This window comes from Clupea harengus, unplaced genomic scaffold (assembly GCF_900700415.2).
Source record: "Clupea harengus unplaced genomic scaffold, Ch_v2.0.2, whole genome shotgun sequence".
NCBI classification, from domain to species: domain Eukaryota; kingdom Metazoa; phylum Chordata; class Actinopteri; order Clupeiformes; family Clupeidae; genus Clupea; species Clupea harengus.
Window position 1 is genome coordinate 5,961 of NW_024880140.1, and position 24,964 is coordinate 30,924.

The 24,964-nt window shown below is 45.1% G+C and overlaps 2 protein-coding genes across 2 annotated transcripts; both read right to left on the bottom strand.

The window, feature by feature from the left end:
- Positions 1-3,290: 3,290 nt before the first annotated feature.
- On the bottom strand, positions 3,291-11,375 carry LOC122131385 (clathrin coat assembly protein AP180-like). Its single transcript, XM_042706180.1, has 10 exons — positions 11,227-11,375; positions 9,949-10,032; positions 9,496-9,567; positions 9,085-9,183; positions 8,625-8,696; positions 8,187-8,381; positions 6,123-6,521; positions 5,796-5,820; positions 4,615-5,372; positions 3,291-3,392 (listed from the first exon to the last, which is right to left on the bottom strand). The coding sequence occupies exons 2-9, from the start codon at positions 10,028-10,030 to the stop codon at positions 5,153-5,155; spliced, it is 1,164 nt and encodes a 387-aa protein (XP_042562114.1). The 5' UTR covers positions 10,031-10,032; positions 11,227-11,375; the 3' UTR covers positions 3,291-3,392; positions 4,615-5,152.
- Positions 11,376-11,930: 555 nt separating this feature from the next.
- LOC122131386 (clathrin coat assembly protein AP180-like) lies at positions 11,931-24,928 on the bottom strand. The gene is made up of 9 exons (XM_042706181.1): positions 24,806-24,928; positions 24,629-24,670; positions 20,926-20,987; positions 20,663-20,668; positions 20,055-20,067; positions 19,550-19,755; positions 18,651-18,730; positions 16,023-16,223; positions 11,931-11,977 (listed from the first exon to the last, which is right to left on the bottom strand). Exons 1-9 carry the CDS (start codon positions 24,896-24,898, stop codon positions 11,931-11,933), a joined length of 750 nt encoding a protein of 249 aa, XP_042562115.1. The 5' UTR covers positions 24,899-24,928.
- Between the last annotated feature and the right edge of the window lie 36 nt (positions 24,929-24,964).

Genomic DNA, 24,964 nt, shown 5'->3' on the forward strand with positions numbered 1-24,964 from the left:
TTAAAAAATCCATTGCTGAAATCTTGTTTATTTTGTACATCCGTTTTCTAAAAAATTAAACAATTTGTCAAATTGAGGACCAAATAAAGAAAAAAACTTGCATCTGTTTTAGACTGAGGAATGGGGACAACTAATATGATTGTATGATAATCAACAAGAATGATGAAAAAACACATGGGTCTGTCTTTCTTCCTGCTACATGAAGAATAAGTCATATCAACAGGCTGCTGTCAACCTGCGGAACAATTTAGTTAAAGCTGACTACCTGGTTTTCGTACACAAACCTGCATTGAATTGAACTGACGTGTGGCCTACAAAACCAAATGGCAGACAAGGTCCTAAAATACGCTGAGGTGAATCTGAGGTAACAGAGACACGCATAACAACGACATTCAAGTGGGGGAAACTTTACCAGAAAGACTGTTTTAACATCATACAAATCATGAACATTTTACCTTCTGAATCTAGATACAAACTGCCAATGCTTCATAGGTAATCCACATCTAGCAGCTACAGTTCATTAGTTCCCAGTGTTATCTTGACAAAGTCTTATTGAAAATCTATCCATGAAGAATTGTAAGAAACACATAGGGAGTCCAGTGTCAGAACCAGTTGATCTTGCTCCAAGCTGAGACGCTGATAAAAGCAAAAAATGCAGACGTGTCTTGTTTTGTCTGTGAGTTTATTGCATCTCTGAGGTCTTACATGCACTGAAAAGGGGCATTATAAACAAAAATAAACCAGTCCTTAAAAAAACAAAAGCCTTTTGAAATTAAAAATAAATGCTTCTTTTCACCCCATCTCCCTCCCCAAGATCCTATCAGGTCCATCATTTATTTCACAAAAACAGTCGACTTACAGTCACTTGATATGACGACACAAAGAGCTACCAGTTATATAGGGTAACTGTACAGAATATGACTGGATTCCATTGGGTTCTACAGAGCTGCCTTGAAACACATTAGAAACACTGTTCAACAGTGACCTCATCCAGGTGCACAGATCCTACTGTGCCAACTACACTTCCAACTCTTCACCAGCAGAGGGAGCAGTGGGGACATGGTGGTGCTGGATAACCAAAGAGTGGATTATGTGTAGGCCTGGGTAAGACCAGTTCCAAGGGAAAACAGGGACCAATCTCCAGACTAGGTATCTTCTACGGTAATACAAAAATAACACTAAAAGGACCACCCTCAGTCTGGCAATAACAAAGCACTAGCAACTATGAGAGTCAAACACAACATTTCACTGACGAGGACACTGTGACCAGCAGGGATGTTTTGGTCGCTCAAACATGGGCCTTTATTACAGGCTGTTCCTATGTTTCTTTCATCACTGACATACACAGTCCGGCTACTGAAATTTTTATAGTTTTGCAATCAATTCTACAAGACGAAATCCAATAGGTCTGAAGTAATCTCCAAAAATAAAAAAGGCCGATATGTACTCGTGGATAAAATATCCTCAAATGTAAACAACAGTTTGACCATTTCAGCAAACTGTTAAAAGTACATTTAAATAACGCGAACAAAAGCGAATAAATAAATAAGTTACGGATAAAAATAAATTAACACACTGAAACCTGACAACATTGTTGGTCTGGATTTCCGAAGCTGACACTTGCTCTTCATTTGTATATATTTACCTTAGATATTCATATATTCATATTTGTTACCCAACATGTTTGATTGATAATGGGATATAATTATGGCCACATGACTTCTTATCATTTAATATCAGACTCACATCGATATACGCCGTTCACACAGACATACAGAGTATTGAGAAAGTCCTCGGATGCCCTGGTATGTTTTTACAGAGAGCAATCAACTTACTGCACGTTTGCAAAATGACACACGTTACATTTCTGCAAAACAGGTGTACAAGGAGGGGGAGGGGGAGGTCATGGAGGGGGGTCATGCCCAGACACTGATGGTTCTGACCAAAAGTCCAGAGAGTGTCAGGGTGTCACACACACACGCGCGCATACACAGGCACACATACACACACACCCACTGCATTCAGTTCAAATGGCAACACTTGAAAAAGAACCTTAAATACATATGCCATCTTTCTTTTTTTAAATATTGTTATGCATAATTTTTTTTAATGGTTCTGTTTTTTTAGTTCCTTTTTGTATGGACGAAAAAACATTACACCAATATAAGCACAAGCTCATTTTCTCTCTCTCTCTCGCTCTCTCTCTCACTCTCTCTATAGTTCACTTCACACTTTGAGCTACACATTTAAGAGACTAGGGGAGGGGTGAGTGGGCATTACAGGAGAGAGTAGGTGGGGGCAGTTGAGAAGTTTTGGGGGTGGGGGTGGGGTGTGGGGGGGGGGTTCAGTCGGGGCTCTGTTTATCTCGGGGGTGGAGGGGGCGCCAGGCAAACGTATTCCACTCCAATCCAGACTAAAATAAGGAATAAAATCTGAAAGAAGAAGAGGAAACACAACTCATAAACATCAAATCTCACTCATAATTAGAGCTATTGTCATGTCAGAAGTTTGCTAAGTATAGTATGCTATGTAGTCACACTGCTGAATCACACGAGATATGGTCAATCATATAGGCTATGCTTGTGTGCTTGTGCGTGTGTATTGTGTGGCATGCAACATCCATTAATGAATGAATTACCATCTGAATGGTTACGGTAACAGAGCTCTGGCTGCCTACCTGGGTGATCACATGAAGTCCTTGAGGTCAAGATCAGCCAGGGGGTCTTTTGGCTTCTTGGGGCTCGGGACAGCAGGTCCAGGGGTCACCTGGGGGGCATTACAATGTAGAAGGGTAAAAAGACAACATCAGCTCCACTGCACGGTCCATTTGACTGCAAGGAGACTGAGGAGTGATGTGGACCTCTCTATATTCATTGTGAAAAGTCATTACCCCTCCCATTGCAACAATACATTTTTAGATGGCTATTTAATTGTTCATATCAAGGGAGCAGATGGCAGTGTATGTGCTTGATATATACCTATAAGACTTAACAGAATCACCTCAAGTGACCTAAACGGTTCCTCACAGAGGGCAAGTTAATGTTGCTGTACACATTGACAATCGGCTCATTTACCAGTGATTTTAAATATACAATGACAGATATACAACTTAGACATTATTGTAGCTGAAGTTGCAATGAATAAAAAAAAAGTAATTGGAAATACTACTAAAACTGTTTAAACTGACAACAACTATTGTCAACTATGACACACACACACACACACACACACACACACACACACAGATATATATATATGTATAGTTTGTCTGTTTGATTGTATACCGGTGCTCCTGGCGAAGCGACACCGCGAGGAGGTCTCATCATGGGCTGGCCCATCAGTGGCGCTCCCATGGGAGCCATCATAGGAGCCACAGGGGCAGCAGCTGGGGGCTGGAGAGGGGGGGAGGGAGAGAGAGAGAGATGAGAGGACAAGCAGAAGAGAGAGAGAGAGAGAGGTTTAACACTCTTTTATTAAACCATTGTTTTCTCACACTATTATACCACTAGAACACATGATTCACCTGACGAGACAGACCTCCAACTGACTAGAGAGAGGGGGATAGAGAGAGAGAGACAGAAAAAGAGAGAGAGAGAGAGAGAGAGAGAGAGAGGTTTAACACTCCTTTATTTAACCGACAGTACTACTGTCTTGCATTAGACATAGTCTTACATCACTAAATCACATACCCCTTCAGGCCCCTCCCATTTCCCCTAAAATCACATAGCAACATCCCCACACCCCAAAACACTTTATGTGTTTATCACACTTTATTTTTTACACTTCATTAACCAAGATATAATAAGTATATTCAGTCTTAATGTGACCCTTCACCATCCCATATAGCTCATAAGGACCCATGGTGACACAGCTCTCACAAACCATAAAATGGTCCCTTTGTATGTGGTCCAATGTTTTTCATATATCCCCCATAAAACAAAGGAAAAATGGGTTAAAACCTCATCAGAATCTACTGAGCCCACTCCCAAGATTCTGTTCTTCCAGGTCTTCCAAATGGCCAGCTTAGCTGACCCCAATAAAAAGTTTCACAAACAGACCCCATGCTTCATCTTCACCTTGTACCCTGGGCCATTAATAAAACAACGACACGAGAAACTTCCCCCAACCCTCCAAACCATTCCCTCAAGCATTCAAAGAAAGCCCCTTTAATCTTTTACGGTACACTAACAAATGATCCACTGTCTCATCCTCCCCACAAGAAAGGATAGCCTCTGCCGACGATTGGATTCAGCTGTGCCACGTATCTATTTGTAGACCTGTGTACGAGCCTCAACTGTAGATCGGCCATATGTTTCTCAACTGGAGGTTTATACAAAGACCTCCAACACTCTCTAAATGAGACTTCTGGCCCAAACACTTTTCACCACCTCTATGCCTTCACCTTTCTCTCAGCACAGACTGGTGGCTCACCTTTATATACGCCAAATAGAGAGAGAGAGACAGAAAGGAAGAGAGAGTGTGTGTGTGAGAGAGAGAGAGAGTGGGAGAGAAAGAGTGAAAGACAGGGAGAGACAAAGTGATGGGGGAGGAGATATCCTCTCATAGCAACCAAATATAATCTGTGTTTTAGTGGGATGGACGTCTTGAACTCACCATGACAAAGCCCTGCATGGCTCCAGCTGGAGGTGTGGGTGGAGCACCAGTCTGGGGACAGGGAAAGAGTGAAAACACACAACTCACACACCCTTGGCAGGAAGGAGTTACGACACAAACACAGTCCTTCCATAATGTTTCTTTTCTTACAGGTCTCATTAATCTATTATTCCATGCGGATGATTTTATGCATGATGCCTCTTGTTTGAAAAATCATATGACTTTCCAGACAGAACCAAAAACAACATTATTCTGAATCACTATCATTTTTTTAGAATGATCCAATTATGATTTCTTCAGCTTTTTAAAACACCTTCACTTTTTTAAAACACCTGATGTGCTCAAAACTGAAGAGGGTGTTATGGAGTCAATCACAAGATAACATAGAGAGGGAGAGAGAGAGAGAGTAAGAGAGGGAGAGAGAGAGAGAGAGAGTTTGAGAGAGGGAGAGAGAGAGTTATGTTGAAAATGATCATCTACAATGATCTAAATGGTCAGTAAAAGGTCAGTTCTCATTGCAACTGAAGCCTGTGTCCTTCTAATCCACTCCAGGGCCAGGCAGGGTGTATTCCCCCACAGGAACCTCTGGCCCATCATCAGGCTCAGGCCGACAGAGAGGCAAGAGCTGCTCTATGGGTGACGACGGACTGAATTGTTCTCTTACCATCTGAGCAGCAGGGGCTCCCCAAATAGAAGGGGCAACCTGCGGGGTCCAGTTTGCCCCGCCTGTTAGCTTCTTCTCACTCCACTGCTGGTCCCTAATGGAGTAGACACTTGTCAATCAACCTCATTCAACCAATCAATCATCCCCTCCCATCTATCAATCATATTATATCTGCAATTGACACCCCCTGGGGAAAGTGAGACACATTCAATGTAGAGTGGCTGAGGGGCTCAGCAGTTTACTCAAATTACGACTCAGACCAAATCAATCTATCAAGTATGACTCAGGCCAATTCAATTCAATCACTCCTCACTGCTGACTGAGGCTCTAGATCAATACTGCCCACAGCTGAGGAAGGCGACTGCCTGAAGAAGATTGATCAATACAAACCAAAAGCAGTTCAAATTAAATGGCTAGATTGAGAGTGGTTTAGAAAAACCTAAAACCGAATTTGATCATCTACAGACACACACGCAAACACTCACAGATACACACACACACACACCACAAAACTTACTTCTTCTGGGTTGCAACTCCCAAATCTGCAATTGAAAGAGAAACTATCAGTTCCAGGACCTCACTCTATATCTGTGGTGATTACGGTCATCATTACCCTCAATACCTGTTGTAACTCTTTATAAAAACACAGTTCAACTGCTACAACCCATGATATTTAATATGATAACAACCCCATAGTATTTAATATGATAACAACCCATAGTATTTAATATGATAACAACCCATAGTATTTAATACGAATATTCACTGATTGTTAAAAACCAGCAGCCATATTTAATAACTAAGTAATGGGCCCCTGTGTAGCATGCTGTTTGTCACCACATACTTCCAACCAGGTTAGCTAGGGATGAGTCCAGGTCTCCTCCAATGGGTTTGGCAGGTGGGGTTGCAGCGGCTGGAGCCGGAGCTGGAGCTGGAGCTGGGGCTAACGGAGCTCCAGCAGGCACTAATGGGGCTCCTGCTCCTGGCAGCGGCGCTCCTGCTAACTGTAATCCTGCTAGCTGTACAACTGGAGCCAGCGGTGCTAGAGGAGCCAGCGGTGCTAGAGGAGCTAGTGGTGCTAGAGGAGCCAGCGGTACAAGAGGAGCTAGCGGTGTTACAGGAACTAGCGGCGTTACATGAGCTAGCAGCGTTACAGGAGCTAGCGGCGTTGGAGCCATGGGCGTGCCTCCGGTGCTCTGGGGCGTGACTGTGGGCATGAGCAGATCCTCTAATCCATCAAACACTGGGGAGGAAAGCAGGGAGGAAGAGGAGGAAGATGATAAGAGATCAGACAGGTAAGAATGTCTCTTGAGGTCTAGAACCTTTTATCTACCATGCGGGACTGGAGAGATCAACAGTGCAAACACACAAAGACAGACCTTACTGGAGCATTCTAAGGTCTATGTTCTGCATGCATTTAAAGCTGAGAGATCTACGACAGCACCACACAAATTAATGCTATTTTCTGTTTTTGCATTCAGGCAATACACTTTGGTAAATAAGCAAGCTTAGGTCAGGCTCCCTGTGAACATAGGGGTAATGTAAAAACACCTTGGGTGGGGACCCTTAATAAGCAATATTTAGGGAAGAACACCAAAGCACACCATTCAAACAGACAGGGAGAATTTTTTTTTCTTTTTTTGTATTAAAACATTCTAAACAATTTAGCTTCAGGCGAAAGGTCAGACATGGCTCATGCCGCAAAGCACGGTGGGAGGCAGCCTAGTGAGAACTCACCAATCACAGAGTGGAAGCAAGCAATGAGCCAGCAGAGTGAGCGAGAGCAAGAGTGAAAGAGAGAGAGAGAGAGAGAGAGAGAGAGAGAGAAGAAGAAAACAGAATGGAAGAGAGAGGGAGGGCAATCATGGTGGGGGGGTGGTGGTGGAAACAAATGGAATAAGAGAGCAAAAGAAAGAAAGAAGGAAAAAAAGAAAGAGAGAACAGAACAGAACAGAACAGAAATCGGGTCAGAAAGACATGTGTTGGGAGAGTGGGCGATGCACACAGAAGAAAAAGGGACAGAAAGAGCGAGACAGAAGGGGGAGGAGAGAAAGGCGTGTGTGAGGAATTAAGCCTTCAGCGTAGCGCTGGAACCCTCGCTGTTATGTAACCAGGGCAGCAATCTCAGCACCGCTCACTCATGCAAAACACATACAGGGCACAGCAGCAGCAGCAGCAGCAGCAGCACAGGCAACACACACGCACACACACACACACACACACACACACACACACACACACACACACACACACACACACACACACACACACACACACACATTGCATCTCTATTTCTATTTATCCCTTTCTCTCTCTATCTCTCTCTCACACACACACACACACATATTATGTCTCTCTGTCTTCCTATCTCTCTCTCTCTCTCTCTCACACACACACACATTACATCTCTATTTCTATTTATCCCTTTCTCTCTCTCTCTCTCTCTCTCTCACACACACACACACACACACACACACACACACACACACATATTATGTCTCTCTGTCTTCCTATCTCTCTCTCTCTCTCTCTCTTACACACACACACACACGCACACAATCATAGAATCACTCATATCCTGCTGCTAGCCAGAGCTTGGTCCAGAAAAATCACAACAGCATCACATCTTGTCTTAATTTGATGAGAAATGTCCCAATTATCAATTATCAACAATACACAACAGCTTTGTTGTACATATGATTACTATTTGTACAGAGCATGCAACCTTCAAAGTCTCTTCATAAAACCAAGGAAAGTATAATACAATTATACTGTATATTATATAACAAACACACGTCACATCACATGACACAAACACATGTCACACAGTTTTGTTGTCAAATAATGCTCAGTGGCTTATACAGGCCGTGTCAGTCATGGAACAAACACACGCCGGGACCAGTCCTACCTGAGGCATCAAAGCCACCAGAGGGCGCTGTTGAGGCAGGAGCGGCGACTGTGGTTGAGAACAGGTCTCCAGTGGCCTCCAGCAGGTCGTTCTGGGCGGTCGTAGGGGCCGGAGCTGGAGCTGGAACTAGGGAGGTTGGGGCCAAAGCAGGGGCCAGAGAAGGAGCTTCACCTGGGGCCAAAGATGGACTCAGGCCTAGGAGGGAAGGTTGGGATTGGACAATGTAGGTTTAAAGATGGAAGAACAGCTGCCATGAAGACATATATCTGCTATGTGCTGATCTTGACCTTGTTTTATGCAACCAAATACAATACAATACAATTTTAGCTATAATGTAGCAAAGCTTTTGTAACATGAAGAAGTCATGAACACTATCTTCCTGTATTCCATGTGGCCAGTGAACACTCTAGAATGCTGGTGTGAGTTGTGATGCTCTACCTCCCAGCAGGTCAGCTCCAGCAGTGGCAGGTGCAGCAAGCTGAAGGCCTCCACCCGAATCCCCAAACGTGTCTGGGAGGGGGAACAGAACCAGGGGGTCAGAGGGATTGGTCAACTAAAACATCTATCTTCTGCTTCTAAACACATGGGATTGATTTTGCGGTACAATGTTTGTGACGGTCTCCAACAGAATACTGTGCACTACTCTCAACAGGGCAGATGGGTGTATCCACCCTAACCTGTTACCCTCTGAAAGAAACACACTCATAATATCTGAAGACACACAAGTGAAATACAATCATCTTTAAGTAACTAAGTGAATAACCAGCGAGTGATATAATAATCAGTGATAGCCTAGCTACTGTACTAGTGGCGTGTCGATCATGTCTGGCCCTGATCTGGCCCTGATCTGTCAGGTTTGGCTTTGGACTCATTGGCAGCCTGAGGTGGAGGTACCTACCCCCGAAGAGGTCAAGCACCGGGACCTCAGGTTTGGAGGGAGAGGAGGCAGCGGGGGCCCCACCTACTGGAGCTGCTGGAGGGCCCGCAGGGGAAAGATCTGAAGAAAGAGAGATAGAGCAGAGAGGGAAAGGGAAAGGGAGAAAGAGGGAGAGAAAGGGAGGGAGCGAGAGAGAGAGAACAGAAAGAGAGAGAGAGAGAAGAGAGGGAAAGAAAGAGAAAGGGAGAGAGAGAAAGAAAGAGTGAAAGAGAGAGCAAAAAGAAAAGGAGTGACAGAACAGAGAGAAAGGGGATAGAGAAATAAAAGGACACTTCGACACATTAATAGAAGGACAGTTACCTAAACACTAATGAAGGAGACTCATCACACAAAGCACTGGGGAAGAACACAATGGGTTGCTTAGAGACTCACCCGACAGCAGATCACCAGTCATGTTAGCCTCCGTGGGCAGTGGGGAGGGCCCGCGGGACACCGCTGGGAGATCTAGCCAATCAGAGGCCGGAGCAGGAGGACGAGGCGGAGAAAGAGCCGGAAGCAGAGGGTAAAAGGAGAGGAGAAGAGCAGAGTGAATGCAGGAAAGAGAGAGAGAGATAGAGAGAGAGAGAGACAGAGAGAGAGACTGACATCATGCAGTTGCCAATACTTTCTTTTTGTCTCTCACAAACAAGCGTGCATCAACATGCACCGGTGGCGAGTCACCACTATGGAAGACAAACCAGGACGTGTGGAGAAAAACAGACGACAGAGAAAGGAGTTGAACAAGGGAAGGAAGAGGACGAGGAGGAACAGGACGAGGAGGAGGAACGAAGGAGACCAGAGGAGATGAAGACGTTGAACACGAAAGGAGACAGTCAGCTCTTGTACCTGCACCAAATAGGCCTATGCTAGGAGTAGCGTCTGCATTGGGTGCTGAGGGGGAGGTTTGCTCAGGCATAGAATCAAACATATCTATGGACAAGGACATACATACACATTAAGTTTCAACTCAGTGCATATGGGAAGCATTAAGCAGTCAGAAAGAAAGGCAAATGCAAGGGCAGCAAACAAGAGTCATAAGCGTAATCAAATGTGATCAAAAAAGGAAAATTTTAACACAAGTTAACTTATCTCTTACGTAAAGCTCAAGAATATTGTGATAAAACATAAGAAGAAGAAAAGAAAACATAAGAATATGGCAACATTTATAATATAATATATAATATAAATAAAATGTAGCAACAGATATGAGTATTATTTTTCATATCTACTGCACAGCGGCAGTCAGTAGGGGAAAGATGCTGATTGGATGGACAGCATCTTTCCTCTGGTTTTGACTACCTGCAGTAGGAGTATTAGTTTCAGAGTCTGTATCGCAATTGTTGACCCACCCCTCTTGTCCTAAGAGAAATCAGAGAAGAGGGACGGTCCAGGTCGCTGGGTGAGTTTAAAGCTTTAAAATGAGTATCCAACCCCTGGGTCAGCAAGGGTATTATGAGGAGATCACATCAGCTATATTTACTCGGAGTAGCCAGAGGTGTACTTTGGTGGATTTGCAGAGGTGGTCAAATGTTTTGATTCACTCAAGAGTTTAGCTTAAAGACATGAAAAATAAACCACCATAAGCCATCGAAATAATAAAACATAACAAAATGATAAAACACAAATCATATTAAAAATTTTAAAAATAATAATAAAAGCAGCAAATAAGCTGCAAGAATGAACAGAGCAAGAACAAGGTTAAGATGACAGCAGGGCTGGCAGCAGCACAGGGGAGAAAGAGCAGAGAGGGCAGAGCAAAAACTACAAGTACCATGATGCAGAGCAAAATGCATTGAGAGACAGATAGAGCTGCAGAAAGAAACAGAGAGAGACAAATAGAATAGTGAGAGGAAGAGAAGGAGAGAGGGCCAGACAGAGGGATAGAGAGAGAAGAGAGGAAGGGGAGGCAGGACAGAGAGATAGAGAGACAGAGAATAGGCCAGAAAGACAAGACGGAGAGAGGGAGGAAGAGAAAGAAAGGTAAATTGGGAAGATACGGAGAGAGAGAAAACAGAACAGAGATAGCGAGCTAGAGAACAGGACAGAAAGACAGACAGACAGAGAGCGAGAGGGAGAGAGAGAGAGAACCGTATCAGAGGATGGAATGGAAGCAGGAGTCTTTACCACCAAACAGGTCTAGAGTAGGAGCCGAGGCGGGAGCAGCGGCTGAGCTGGCAGCAGGTTCAGAGGCTGCGGTGGGAGAAGCAGCGGTGGCGGCGGCGGTGGAGTCGGGTGAGGCAGCAGCGTCAGCATCAGCAGCATCAGCAGCGTCAGCTTCAGCCTCAGCCTCAGCCTCAGCCTCAGCATCAGCATCAGCATCAGCAGCGCTGGGAGGGAGTGTGACGGGTTCAGCACCAGCGGTGGGACCGGCAGCCGGGGCGGCACCGCTGTCTCCTGGCTTCATGGCAAAGAGGTCCACCTCTGGGGCCATGTCTGCTGGCTTCATGGCAAAGAGGTCCAGCTCTGGCGCCATGTCTGCTGGCTTCATGGCAAAGAGGTCCAGCTGTGGGGCCATGTCTGCACTCCCTTCTGATGTCGCAAAGGGGTCTTTTTTTTTAGGATGGGGGGAGAAGGTGCAGGAAAAGAGAGGGGTAGAAATGGGGACAGGGGTGGGGCATTAGGGGTGGATTAGGTGAAATTGAGAAGGGGTGGGGGGTAGTTTACAAGGAAATTTGTTAAACAATAATCAGCAATGAGAAAAAAAATCAATACACAAGCACACAGAGACACAAAAACCTTAATGTTTCTGTCATATCTGAACAGGCGGAGAGAAAAGAGGAGGAAAAAGAAAAGCACAGCTGGATTTTTCAGGAAGTCCACCATTAACCTTACTGCTGCAGCCACAGGTCATCACACACAGCTGGGTCACAGCCAGCTAACAATAGCCACAGAAAAGACAGACACAGACACAGACACAGACACAGACACGGACCAGACACAGACACAGACACAGACACAGACACGGACGGACCGGACACGGCTGTGTCTCTGGTGAAGTCTCCTAATGTCTGGGAACTCTCAGGACAGCTCTCAGGATGGGTTCTACCAAAGTATACTGGGTACCTATGCGGGTTCTTTGTGGCAATGTGGACGCAGAAGAACGTTAATGCTTCAGATTGGGGATAAGGGTGGAGGGGAAGGGTAGTTCTAATGGAGGGCAGTTCTAAGTAATTCTATGCCTTTGGATACAAAAAAGATTCACATTGGAGATTTCTACATCAAGAAATGATGAACATGTACACAAGCCTATTTCTTTATAATATTGACTTAAATCTTAACTTGAATCCTTATAACGTCTTATTCAGGCTCCTACAGGTACTTACTTGGTCCATGCCCCCAAAAAGCAAGAGACACAAGAGAAGATGTTGTAAAGACGCATCAGTTCATGTTTGTCACATCATCAAACACTGACATATTGTGTTAAGGAGGGTTGGGGGAAGCCAGGCGATAGAGGGATATTCCCGTGAATATTCCTGGATGAGAACGGTTAGTTTGCAACTGAGATGATGGGAGGGAGGGGAGGGGTGGTATACAGGAGTCTAAGAGACAAAGCTGGTGTGAAGTCCAGGGTTAGAAAGTAAAAGGCCATTTTGTGTATGGACAACCTGGTGCTGCCTGCTTATACGCCAGTAGTTCAGCTGTCACACTAAGATATTGGTCTGGAGACCCTCTGCTGAGAGTCAATTCAGCTGAGTGGAGTTTTGACTTCACCAATCCTATGGCAATGGGGAGCTGTGGAAGTCCTCTCAAAACCAGCTAATACAATAGCGTTACGTGAAGATGTTACCAAATATGCCTGCTAGCGGATCTGTTTCATTTGTTATGTGGATACGTTTCTTATAAGTTGAACTGAGTTACATTCAAGGCCATTCTCTAGGAAAAGAAGTCCTTATTGGGTCAGGCAAGTTCCATTTAGCAGGTGGTTTGTCATAGCTTGGCGTGGCCAGCCTAAATCCCACAAGCTCACCTTCCTCTACCAGATACCAATGTGATTTTAGTCTAAGCACATTAGGCCTCAAAATCATATCAACTCATAAATGCCAAACAAGGGGTTCCAGACCATAGTGTGGACACTAAAAGTTAGTCTCATGGCAGTGTGGCACATCTCCTGTAAGGTTGAACTGCTTTACGTCATTTTAATATATGTCTGGAATACAAACCATAGCAGCACCTCTACTCTCTGACCCCGGACTTGTTTCCAGCTCTGGCTGTGAGAGGCTCTGGAGGAGCTCTTACTCTCACTCTCTCTCTCTGCTGCACTGCAAGCGCAGGGTTGGGACATTAGGCCTCAAGAGGTGTGATGGCCAGTAGAGGGGTGGGGTGGGGGGTCATCCTCTACTGGCCTGTTAGTGCTTAAGGAAGCTGGTCGGAGCTTCTGAAGCAATACAGGAGAACCTTCATCAACAACACAGACTGGAATCACAGGCAGTGTTTCCGGTAGCTGGTAATTACCGTTCTTTTGCTTACTAAATTGATTAAAAACTATAAATAAAAAGATTGCTGGTCAAAATGGCTGGTAGTAATGCTCATTTAAAACATAAAACGTATACTTTAAGTTTAAGAGGACATTTGAGTTGTAATAAAAGCAAATATAGCAATATAATGGAACTATAGCTAATTACCTATTTTATTAATGAATGCAAGTTACAAAATCCGACTGCTCCCTACTCCCAGTAGACACCATGGGGAGAAAACGGATTTGATCCAATCACATTTAATTCGCAGTGAAGCCTCAGGCTAAGCTTCGCCCTCCAAAGCCTTCACCACGTCCGCAGCAGTGTCAATTAATAGAAAATCTAATTTCGATTTTCAGACATATCATGGTGATTATCTAATCAAATAGTTGCATTTCTACCTGGAAGGCATAGCCTAATCTATCAGAGATGTCGACGGCCAGAGCCTTCTCTGGGTTTGTTTGATATAACGTGATTTCTGGACACTGGGCTGGCAAGAACAAATCCTAGCGGAAACCCTGCTCAAAAGGTTTTAGAAATGGTTGTGAATCACTGTGGATACACTTCACACCAACACAAATACTGCCGAATTGCTTGTCATTGCTGTTACTGGGATTCACACACACTTACACACTTGTCACACACACGTATGGTGCACCTACACAAGGGTGGGACGAGCCTAAGATACTCACTCAAACGCTCTGCTGCTTACAAGCAAAGAAGAGCAAAAACAGATATAGGCACACAGACATAGAGCTAAAGCACTGGTTTGAGAATGTTCTGGAAGGTGTGGTACACAGAGCATTTATAGACATCAACATGAGAAGAGTGCATAAAAAACAGACCTGACAACCCACACCGAACTCTGCTTACCAACCATAACAGCCAATCAGTATGTGAGTACACACACACACACACTCTTACATAGATAGACCTTCACCTCACAGATATACTGTACACATAAACACACTCACACACACACACCACAAACACACACACACAAAAAAACACACACCACCAAGACACACACACACACACACACACACACACACACACACACACACAGAATGCTGAAAGGCAGTGTAATCTCATCACCCACCAGATCCGGCACATGCATCAACAGCAGCTACTGGAGCTCCGCCTACAGTGGGCGGGCCATCACCAGGGGAGGGAGCAAACGCGTCTGGATACCGCAGATGAGGGGGCGGGGGCAGTGGCAAACATCAACAGAGCAGCCAGTTGGAAACAACAGACAAACAAACAAACAAACAAACGGATGTAGAGGCGAAAGAGAAAGAGAAACAAATCAGAATCTGAAGGTGAGCTGGGGAGAGAAGCTGTGTCCAGCCCAAACGGGCCCTCTAGCTCAGAGGCAGGCTAGGCTAGGAGATAGCAGGTAACTGAGCAGGTGCAGGTCCGGCCCAGCTTTGGCCTGAATCCGGCAGAGTTAGTTGCTATCTGGGAAAGCTTGATTCCTGGAGAGCTGGCGTGTATGCAGAGTACTAACATCTTTATTACTCTTGAAGACTTTACTAGAGAGTAGCATGTGTGTTTGTTTCCAAGCCCCCCCAGGCACTGCCTGAAGCTAATTTGCTAAGCTCAATCCTTTTTCAGAGGGCTTGGATGTCCGTCTGCACGCCAGACTCCCAGGAATGGAGACGTGACTCTCTGTTCAAACATCATTCATGTAACACAGGCTGTATGGAGCAGCAGTCTAGTCTAGTCTGAGCCTTCTTCATACACAATGAAGGGGCTGGAGGAGAATGACTGAGGAAACACAGAGTATATTTTGCTCTTTAATATGACTCAAGCCAGGCTCTGCTAGGGTTAAGAAAGTCAAATAGCATGAATGACCAGCCTTTGACTTCAGCAACCCCTGAGATTTGTGTTAGGGTTAGGGGTTAGGGGTTAGCGGTCAAGGGTTAGGGGTTAGGGGTTAGGGGTTAGCTAAGAACCCCCTCATGAGAGGCACAGTTCTTGAGATATAATCGAAAGCCACACAGTGATCAGTACTGAGCAGGCTGCTTACAGAGGGCGATAATGAGAGTTAAATAGTGCAATTGGGTTTGTATATTTAACTTGTTCATTGATTAAATTGCACAGATTTAATCAATATTCCTCTAAAGGTCAGACAGGGTGAGAGAGGCAGAGAGACTATGTACTGGGAAATAACTGGTTGTCCCACATTGTAATGGTATTGTTTTGTTTCAAGGGTTTCTAGTGAAATAAAGAGGGATAAAGAGAATGAGAGATGTGGCTGGGAGAAGTTAGATCGATAATGACTGGGTGGCACCCCGCTCGATCCACGTAGCGTTATTGTGTAAAAGTCTCAAACTATTATGTGTGCTGGTGCCGGATGTACCATTCCTGAGGACATTAACCCTTTCAGCACACCATGGTTGTCCAGACACCTGTTGCCTAGACAACCATGGGCTGTCGTTGGCACAAGGCGACAAACCCACTGACCTCCGAACAGATCCATGTCAGAGATGGAGGTGGTGGGGGCAGGCACAGGCAGGGCTGCGGCTGCCACAGAGGCGGGAGCAGCGGCAGCTGCGGGGGCTTCTGATTGGCCATTGGTGGCAGTAGTAGGTGGAGCAGCTGTGTCAGAGGCGGAGTCAGCTGCAGGCTCAGCGGAGCTAGTGGCAGCAGGAGCAGTCAGGGAGCCTGATGAAAGCCCCGAGCACACACACAAACACACACACACACACACACACCACCATGGCAACACACACACACACACACACACACACACACACACACACACACACACACACACACACACACCACCATGCCAACACACACACACACACACACCACCATGCCATCACCACACACACACACACACACACACACACACACACACACACACACACACACACACCACCACACCAACACACACATGACAGGGGGGAAGGAGAGGAAGGAAAACACACACACATACACACACACACACACCGTACACATACCCATGTCCAAACCACAACCACCACACCACGTCACAAACACACACGAGGGAGGAGGACGAGGACGAGAGGGTGACCAGAGGAGAGAGAAAGACACAGTTTACTGAGACAACGTCAGATAAAAGTCTAACTGTGCTGAAGAGGGACAGTGAAGCAGTGAAGCAGAATACAAAGCAGATATGAAACCGAAAAAGGTGTTTGTGTGCGCAGTTCTACTAATAGATATATGCTCCCTGAAAGATGGCCTAGAGATGGTAAGAGGTGAAGAGGAACTGTTTCGGGAGAACTGTTTTGGTGGCCTCCTGCAGGCTGCTGTAACACTAACCCAGGTACTGGAGCTGTTTCAGATAGAGCAGCAATGATCAGTGTTACTTACCTTCACCCAAGAGATCTTCCCCACCAAGAGGAGACAGCCACAGAGGCGAGAGAGGGAGAGAGATGGGAGAGATAGGAGGATAAAAGGAAAGGTAGGGGAGAGAAGGGGAAGGGAAAGAAGGAGTACACAGAGAAATGGCATTAGAGTGGGATAAGCAATAAATACACACACACACAGACACACACACACACACACACACACACACACACACGCAAACACACACAGGCAGGATCTCCATCCATCTGGATTTACAAATCCAATCATTGTGAGCCCCTGCCCAATATGTGGAATAAGTGGAAACCACACAACAGTCAGGAAACTCATTTGCACAGACAAAGCCCTCTTTCCAGCTGCCAGCCATGGGCGGAGGCGTCCGCAGCCACACGAGTCCCCCGTGCCAAACTGAGCCGGCACGTTTAAGCATCACAGGACAGACATGGAGGGGAGTCGAGTCCCATCTGTACTCATTAACAACCTCACGCCTGCATGCTCGAGCCCATCCCTCACTGCACGAATCAGCACCGGACAGCAGCTGACGCTGAGCCTGTAGGATCATTTTGTGTTTTAATTCAATTCAATTCAATTCAATTTTATTTATATAGCGCCAAAACAATTGTTTCAAGGTGCTTTACAGAGCCCAGGGCCTGAACCCCCTTAGAGCAAGCACAATGGCAACTTAAGGTGTCTAGTTGGGATTCTTCCTACTGTGTGTAGGTTTGATTCCCTTTCTCTTCCTCAGTTCTTTCAGTCTTTCAGTCCTTTCAGTGCTACACGAGTCATAGCTTTTTACTAGTCTGGATAGAAACCAGCCCAAACTATTTCAGGCATATGTGTTATCCACATGTGTTTCACCAGGAGATTGGGACTGGATGTGTGATAAGTGATACGTGTCGAGCTTGAAGCTGCAGTCTCACACCTGTGTTACCACAAGCCGGATATAGGTCGGATTTGGGTTGAAACTGGCGTGTGATTTATGCGGCGGGAGCACCTTTGAGGACCATAAAACTGCTTTTCATTTACACATTTACCCTATCACCACTAGGGGTCCCTTTTCTTCCCTAACTGCAGGAATCGGCACCGGATAGGAGCTGATGCCGGGCCACATTCAGGCCAAACCCGTCCCGGATCCCTTACAGACACAGCTGGTGATGGAGCGGCGGCTGCATCCAATGACTGATGCCTGTGGCTCGTGTGATGAAAGCACCATTAAGGATCATAAAACTGCTCTCATTGACACATATTTCTCACCAGTAGTGGTGCCTTGTCATCACAAAGACCACGTTATATTAAATGCTCTTGGAAATATTAGTATATCCTATGGGTTTGGAGTGTAAAGCCAGTAAGATTAAAAAGCCACTGTTTGCAGCTCTTATTATGAATCAAGATGATTTACAAAATGTTCCAACCGGTCCATTTATCATTTGTGATAATGTATGACCTGAGTGACTGAGCACTGTAGGGCATATTGATAAACCACCTAATAACGTCGGAGCAGAGCCCAGCAAATCACAACAGAGAGACGAGAGACAGACATTACAGAGAGACGAGAGACACAGCAGACAGACTTTACAGAGAGAAGAGAGAACTTAGACCACCTCATTCAAGTGCGTTCGTCATGTGGACATGCGTGTGGGAATGCATGCGTGTGTATGTGTTTGTGTGTGTGTGTGTGTGTGTGTGTATGTGTGTGTGTGTGTGTGTGTGTGTGTGTGTGTGTGTGTGTGTGAGTGAGTGTGTGGTAAAAGCCTTTACCTCCCCAGGAGGATATGGGAGGTCCTGAACTCGCTCCTGGTGCCAAGAGGTCAAAGTCCACAAGGTCATTAGACAAGCCACTGCAGAGAGAGAGACAGAGACAGAGACAGAGACAGACAGACATAGACAGAGACAGAGACAGAATAACAGATCTGGTTAGCACTGTAACAGCTGGTCAGTCCTGTCCCCCATGAAGTTTAACAGCGGGTTAGTTCTGTTCTGCTTTAGGTGTAACACAGCATAACAACTGGTCAGTAGCATCTTTTGGTTCCCTTGGTCATTACTGGAACCCTTGGTTTAAAACAGCTGGTCAGTCCTGCCTGAGGTTAAAAAGCTGATCAGTACTGTCCACTCTCAGCTTTAACAGCTGGTCAGTATTGTACTCTGTCAGGTTTAACACACACACCTACACACACATAATCTCACTCTCTCACACATACACACACACACACACACACACACACACACACACACACACACACACACACACACACCCACCCACACACACACACACACACACACACACACAAACACATATGCACCCACACACAACATCCAAAGCCTTACAGGCAGGATCTCAATCCATCTGGATTTACAAATGCAATCATTGCATTGTACCCCTGCCCAATATGAAGTAGACACTAAATAATAGTCTGGAAACTCAATTTCATAGACAAAGCCCTCATCTGAGCTGCCAGCCAAGGGAGAAGGCGTACATCCTCTCTGAGCTTTAACAGCTGGTCAGTACTGTCCTCTCTGAGCTTTAAAAGCTGGTCAGTACCGTCCTCTGTGAGGTTTAAAGGCTGGCCAGTACTGTCCTCTGTGAGTTTTAACAGCTGGTCAGTACTGTCCTCTCAGAGGTTTAAAGCCTGTTCGGTCCTGTCCCCCTCCATGCTCACCCAGCAGTGGCAGCGGATGTGGCGGCTGTGGCGGCTGTAGCGGCTGAGGCGGCAGCAGCAGCAGAAACTGCAGCAGCGGCCGGTGGCTTTGGTCTGGCAGGAGGGCCGGCAGAGGTGGGGCTGACACCGCCCGCAGCGGCCGCTGGAGTGTCCAGCGTCTTCACTGGAGTGCCCGTGACCGAGCCGTTATTGGTTGGAGACACCATCTATATGGTGGCATGACACACATTGATATCAGTGCTGTTTGAATCACTTCATCCTCAAAATACAGCATATATAATTATAAGATTGAGTGATTAACACATTCTATTGAAACATTGAATTAAACTATTGAATATAATGTACTGTGATAGAGTTTATTTGCATTCCATATCTTCATATATTAAAAAAACTACTATCCACGTCTTGAAGACAGCCTTTTCTGGCATATAACAATATATAAAACAATATAACAATATATAAAAAAATACTTTGCAGGACACAATGGATTAGTGCTTCTATTTACCTTGGTTGGGGAGCTAGAGGAAGGAAGAATATGAAAAGTGAGGGTGGCAGACATCATGTTATGATATATTAAAAACGACACTGTCACTCATGTTAGCAGGGAGGTAATAATAGTAGATGTGCTCCCTTTAGATAATGCCATGGAAACAATAGTTTTTGCATCACCGTACACAAAACAAACAACCCACTTTGGACTGTCCAACATGTAACAAAATACATATAACAACATGCTTAAATAAACATCTGGAATGAATGACTTTGAATGACAGATGTGCACATAAGGTAATATGAAGACCACATACTGTAAAGCATTAATATTAGTTTACAGCACTACGACAGGAACTCTGGAAAGACAACGTTTTTAAGTAATGTCACTGACAGAACATACAGACATCACAAACAGACACTACAACTCTACAGGTGTGGCCACTGAACTTGCCCATAATCCTGTCTTGTTCAAATTGCGTTTGAAGTTTCAGCAAGTCAGACCATAGAATTGTCATGAATCCGAATGAGAACGAAGCCATTATGACAACACTTTACATTTACGTTGTGACAATTACGTTACACACAATACCAATCTCTGGGTGAATTCAGAGAAATACTTACTCATCACTGTCAACACAAAACAAATGTTGGGCGAGTATTAATAGTCGTAGGTTACAGACAAAATGTATACAAAAGCATTTAAACCAATGACATGACAAATCAATCCACACTTTCAGGGATTCGATTAATTGCATATGCAGCCACTGCATATTTGGCTGAAAATGACATTGCTGTGTCTGGTGTGTGTGTGTGTGTGTGTGTGTGTGTGTGTGTGTGTGTGTGTGTGTGTGTGAACATTCTCAGTGATGGAGCCCTGTACTCACACTTTCTTTCCCTCCAGTGTGTTGAGGTGGGTTTCTAGGGACTCCAGCAGACTCTCGGGAAGCTATAATTCACAATACAGATTACACGTGAGATTAGAAAGATTACAACCACAGCACAGCTAGACACGGCAAAGAACAGGAAATCAGATTGGGGAAGGTGTCTCATTTAACAGGAAACATATGTGGAGACATAGGGGGAGAAGACATAAGGTGTGAAAAGAAAATAATTAAACACACACACATAAACACACACAGCATTCAGATACACGTTACCTGTTGACTAAAAGGGTTTCACAACAATAACAACACATCCTGGAATCAGCGACAGACACCAAACACATTCCCCAGAGACCCACAATGCACTGCTTCATGCTCACTCATGCACTCCATAACACTGCATGCGCGTTATTGGCCAGGCACCTAAGAGGCGCGGGTGGGCACCCATGGCACAGGTGGGCACCCATTGCGCAGGCTACGCATGTGTGCATGCCAGGCAGTGCCAGGCCAGACAGGGGTTGGGATTCCACTGCTGTCTTGTCTCATGGTTCATTTCTGTGCCCTGGTTTCCTGAGCAACAGGCACTCCTGGTCCTCCCGTGAGTCTGGACGGATACACTCACTGAGAAAAAGGGTTCTGTCTAGCACCGTTTATCAACATGATCAAGGAACACTTCACTTGAAAATTCTCTGAAGAACTGAAAAACCTTTCGCAGAATCATTTCTAGGTGTTAAAGAGAGAGAGAGTGTAAGGTCTTAAAAAACACATATAAGAAAATTAAAAATAATACAAACTTTAAGTTTGTGTGTCTGTGTGTGCGCGCATGAATGTGTATATGGGTCTGTATGTATGTGTGTGTTTATGTGTGTGTGTGTGTGTGTGCATGAATATGCATATGGATCTGTGTATATATTTGTATGTGTGTGTGTGTGTGTGTGTGTCCAAATAGCATTTGTCTCTGGTAGCAAGGCACTGACAGGGCGCTGGGGAACATTTCATCCCAGCGCTTCATCAAAAATGTGCTCCCACGCTGCTTTGTTTGTTTCTATGACAACAACATCTCAACATATCACCACCACCGTTTCATTAGCATCGCCCCTTTGTGACGACACCAGCGCCTTTCTGAAAAGTTCAGAGATTTTCAAATAGAAGCGATCGGAGCAGCCCCACAAAAAGGCGGAGTACTCTGCAAAAAGGGCACGTGCGCTCTCTCCTCATTGGGCACAACTGAAAAAAATATGAACTATATGGACACACGCCCTTACAGTTGTCTGAGCAGCAATTAAATTCAATGACATGGAGCTGCCACTAGGGAGCTGTCCGTTCAATCACCTCAGAAGGCCTGAACTGCAGTGCTCAATTATACAGGGGTCCTTACAGTCAAACAGGCCTCTTTCACAGTGCCTGATATTAAAGTCCATATGGAGAGCCTAGAGACAGACCTCTGTGACGGTTAAAGCCCTCACACAGTGGGAGGGAGCAGACCTCATTTGCTGAACAATGGGGCAACAAATGAAACGTACTCCAGGAGGACAGAGTGATTTTCCTTTCACTATCTCTGTACATAAAAGCTGCCATTATTATGTCTTATTAGCCATGTAATGTTTGACCAACAGAGCTCTTGTGTAATAAAAGAGAGAGAGAGAGAGAGAAAGAGAGAAAGAGAGAAAGAGAGAGAGAGAGAGAGAGAGAGAAAGAGACAGACAGAGGAAAGAGAGACAGATGGGGGAAGAGAGATGAAGAGAGAGAGAGGTGTAGATATGCGTGATATCCACTACAATAGCACATCAGGATGGCATTTCAAAAGAGCCAGCAATATTTGTTTTTTAGTTCTGGTTTGGCTGGGGCAAAATGAGACAGGGCTGTGAGCTATGGGCAGTTCTGGGAGGGGAAATATATTTCAAAGCTGAGTTAAGACTCAACTTTTTGGCGTGATTTGTTGGTCTTCGAAGAAATGCCTGTCTCTAAATCACCAGAACAGTCTGGTTTTTGATTAAGAAGAGTCTGGTACCTAAGTTGCTCAGTATTTCATCCACCTGGGCTAGGGCCTCTGTAAGCACAGGCATTCTAACAGTGTGATAGGATGTTTACATTTACAATAAATCTAACCACCATAACAGAAAATGCTGTCTTAAAAGTAATCCTTTGCTGAATCTTATGTAAATGAAAGATTTGAATTCTACCTGGTTGTCTACTTGTCTATCTCATGTTTTTAGTTTCACACATTTTGCTCATTTATATTTATTAATGCAACTATTTATATTACAGAATATGTACTCCTTGACAATCAACCAACTGTTAACACTTTAATCTACAAATTGACCTGCAAGAACAAAGTAGAAAGAACAAGGTAAACATGATAAATGTTCAAAATAGACAACCTACTGTGTCCACACTTACACTACAGTCCTTCTATACTTGAATCTCACTGTCCTTCTAAATGCTGAGGAACAAACCATGGCGAGGCCTACTGACCTACATGCCGCAGACCTTCCCCAGCTCTCTGTTGTCCATTCCACGCAAACGTCAGACCATGCATGACCTGCGCGCCACATCTACACCAGACGAGCCCAGGGATTTCGCTTGCGCAGCATAGTCGACCGCATCAGTGCATGCTCTCAGCACGTCAGCCTGCGTGTCCTAGATAGCTGCGGAATCTTCAGGATGGTCCGGGCCAAGATCTGGCAAAAGCCAGAGCACCGGATCGAAGCCAGACCGGTTCCAGAGATCCGGCTGCTACCTAGGGAGTCTCTGCAGTAATAGAGCTTCCACAACATCAAACCCATGCAGGGTGTCAAGAGAACTAGAACCAGCAGAGCCCACAGCCCAGAACCACAACTGGAACTGGAACCAGAACCACAACTGGAACTGGAACCAGAACCAGAACTGGAACTGGAACCAGCACCAGAGTTCAACACAAACACTCACTGCCCGTAAGCATGTGCTTTGTGTTCCACTCTGGCCTGTAGGAAGTGTCAGTGCTTCAAGTGGTTTTTATCCATGGAAACTCTATAGGCTATGACATTCCAGTTGACTAGGATGCAAACGTTGAGCCAACGGACTCTGAAGCCCAGATGTTAGAATTCTGTTTGGAATTCTCCTGCTGCAAGCATACTCTTTTTTATCTTCCGACCAACTCCTTCAGTCACATCCACTTTCGCTGAGGAAGAGCTACTGTTGTGCATTTGTGTTTATTTCTGAGCACTAGAGAGAGAAAGTCATTGAAGAACTGTCCTAGGCTGTGTATGTAAGCCGTATGCACTACACACTACTCACACTCTCAGCCTGAGTGATCTTTCTGCACCTCTGCAATAAGAAGAGAGGGAAGGGCACAGTGTCTGTCAATCACCGCCCCAGCTGATGCCATTGGCTGCATGGAGGACAGAATGGATCCATGGGATAAGCTGCCCTCCCCTTTTTAATAAAACCCACCATGATAGGACGGATGACCGGTCATATGTGGATGTGGATGTCTGTGATTGGACACCACAGCTAATCCAGGAGGAGAAACAACACTGTGATTGGGCGAGGCTGCTGGGGTTTCTGGGATTTGTAGGCTAAGCCCACAATGCATGCAAACACCAGGTTAATTGCCTCCACAACACGTACATGCAATGTTAGTTGTTATGAGAAACAGGTGTGTGTGTTCACATGAGGGATGGACAGAATCAACGACAGAGGTCAAAGGGTCAAAATCACTCCTTACGTGCGTTAGCTCTGGTATATCGTTCTTGTCGATGCCCACTTGCTGTAGAAAGATAGAAAGAAAAAAGGAAAGGGTTAGTTTGCACTTAAGATCAAATCATTATTTGGTGTTATCATACACACTAGCTAAATCATAAGCTTTCAGTTAGATATTACTGAGGTAAAGAAGTTTGTGTACCTCAGCGATTTTGAGGAACTCTGAAACCCTGGTCATCCGTGTCAGGAATTTCTTATAGATCTCCAGGGCATCTTTACACTGACCCTTCTTCATCTGGAAAAACTTCTCTGTATCATGAAAGACAGTTGGACAAGAAAGTAATCAAGGATGTTTCTATAA

Coding starts and splice junctions, on each gene's coding strand:
- LOC122131385 (XM_042706180.1), bottom strand. CDS start 10,030: ATGTTTGATTCTATGCCTGAGCAAACCTCCCCCTCAGCACCCAATGCA. Junction 8,697..9,084: donor GGTGCTTGACCTCTTCGGGG/GTAGGTACCTCC, acceptor TCCCCCTCCCAG/ACACGTTTGGGGATTCGGGT. Junction 6,522..8,186: donor TGGTGGCTTTGATGCCTCAG/GTAGGACTGGTC, acceptor TTTCCTCCCCAG/TGTTTGATGGATTAGAGGAT.
- LOC122131386 (XM_042706181.1), bottom strand. CDS start 24,898: ATGAAGAAGGGTCAGTGTAAAGATGCCCTGGAGATCTATAAGAAATTC. Junction 24,671..24,805: donor AGTTCCTCAAAATCGCTGAG/GTACACAAACTT, acceptor ATCTTTCTACAG/CAAGTGGGCATCGACAAGAA. Junction 20,988..24,628: donor ATATACCAGAGCTAACGCAC/GTAAGGAGTGAT, acceptor TGTGAATTATAG/CTTCCCGAGAGTCTGCTGGA.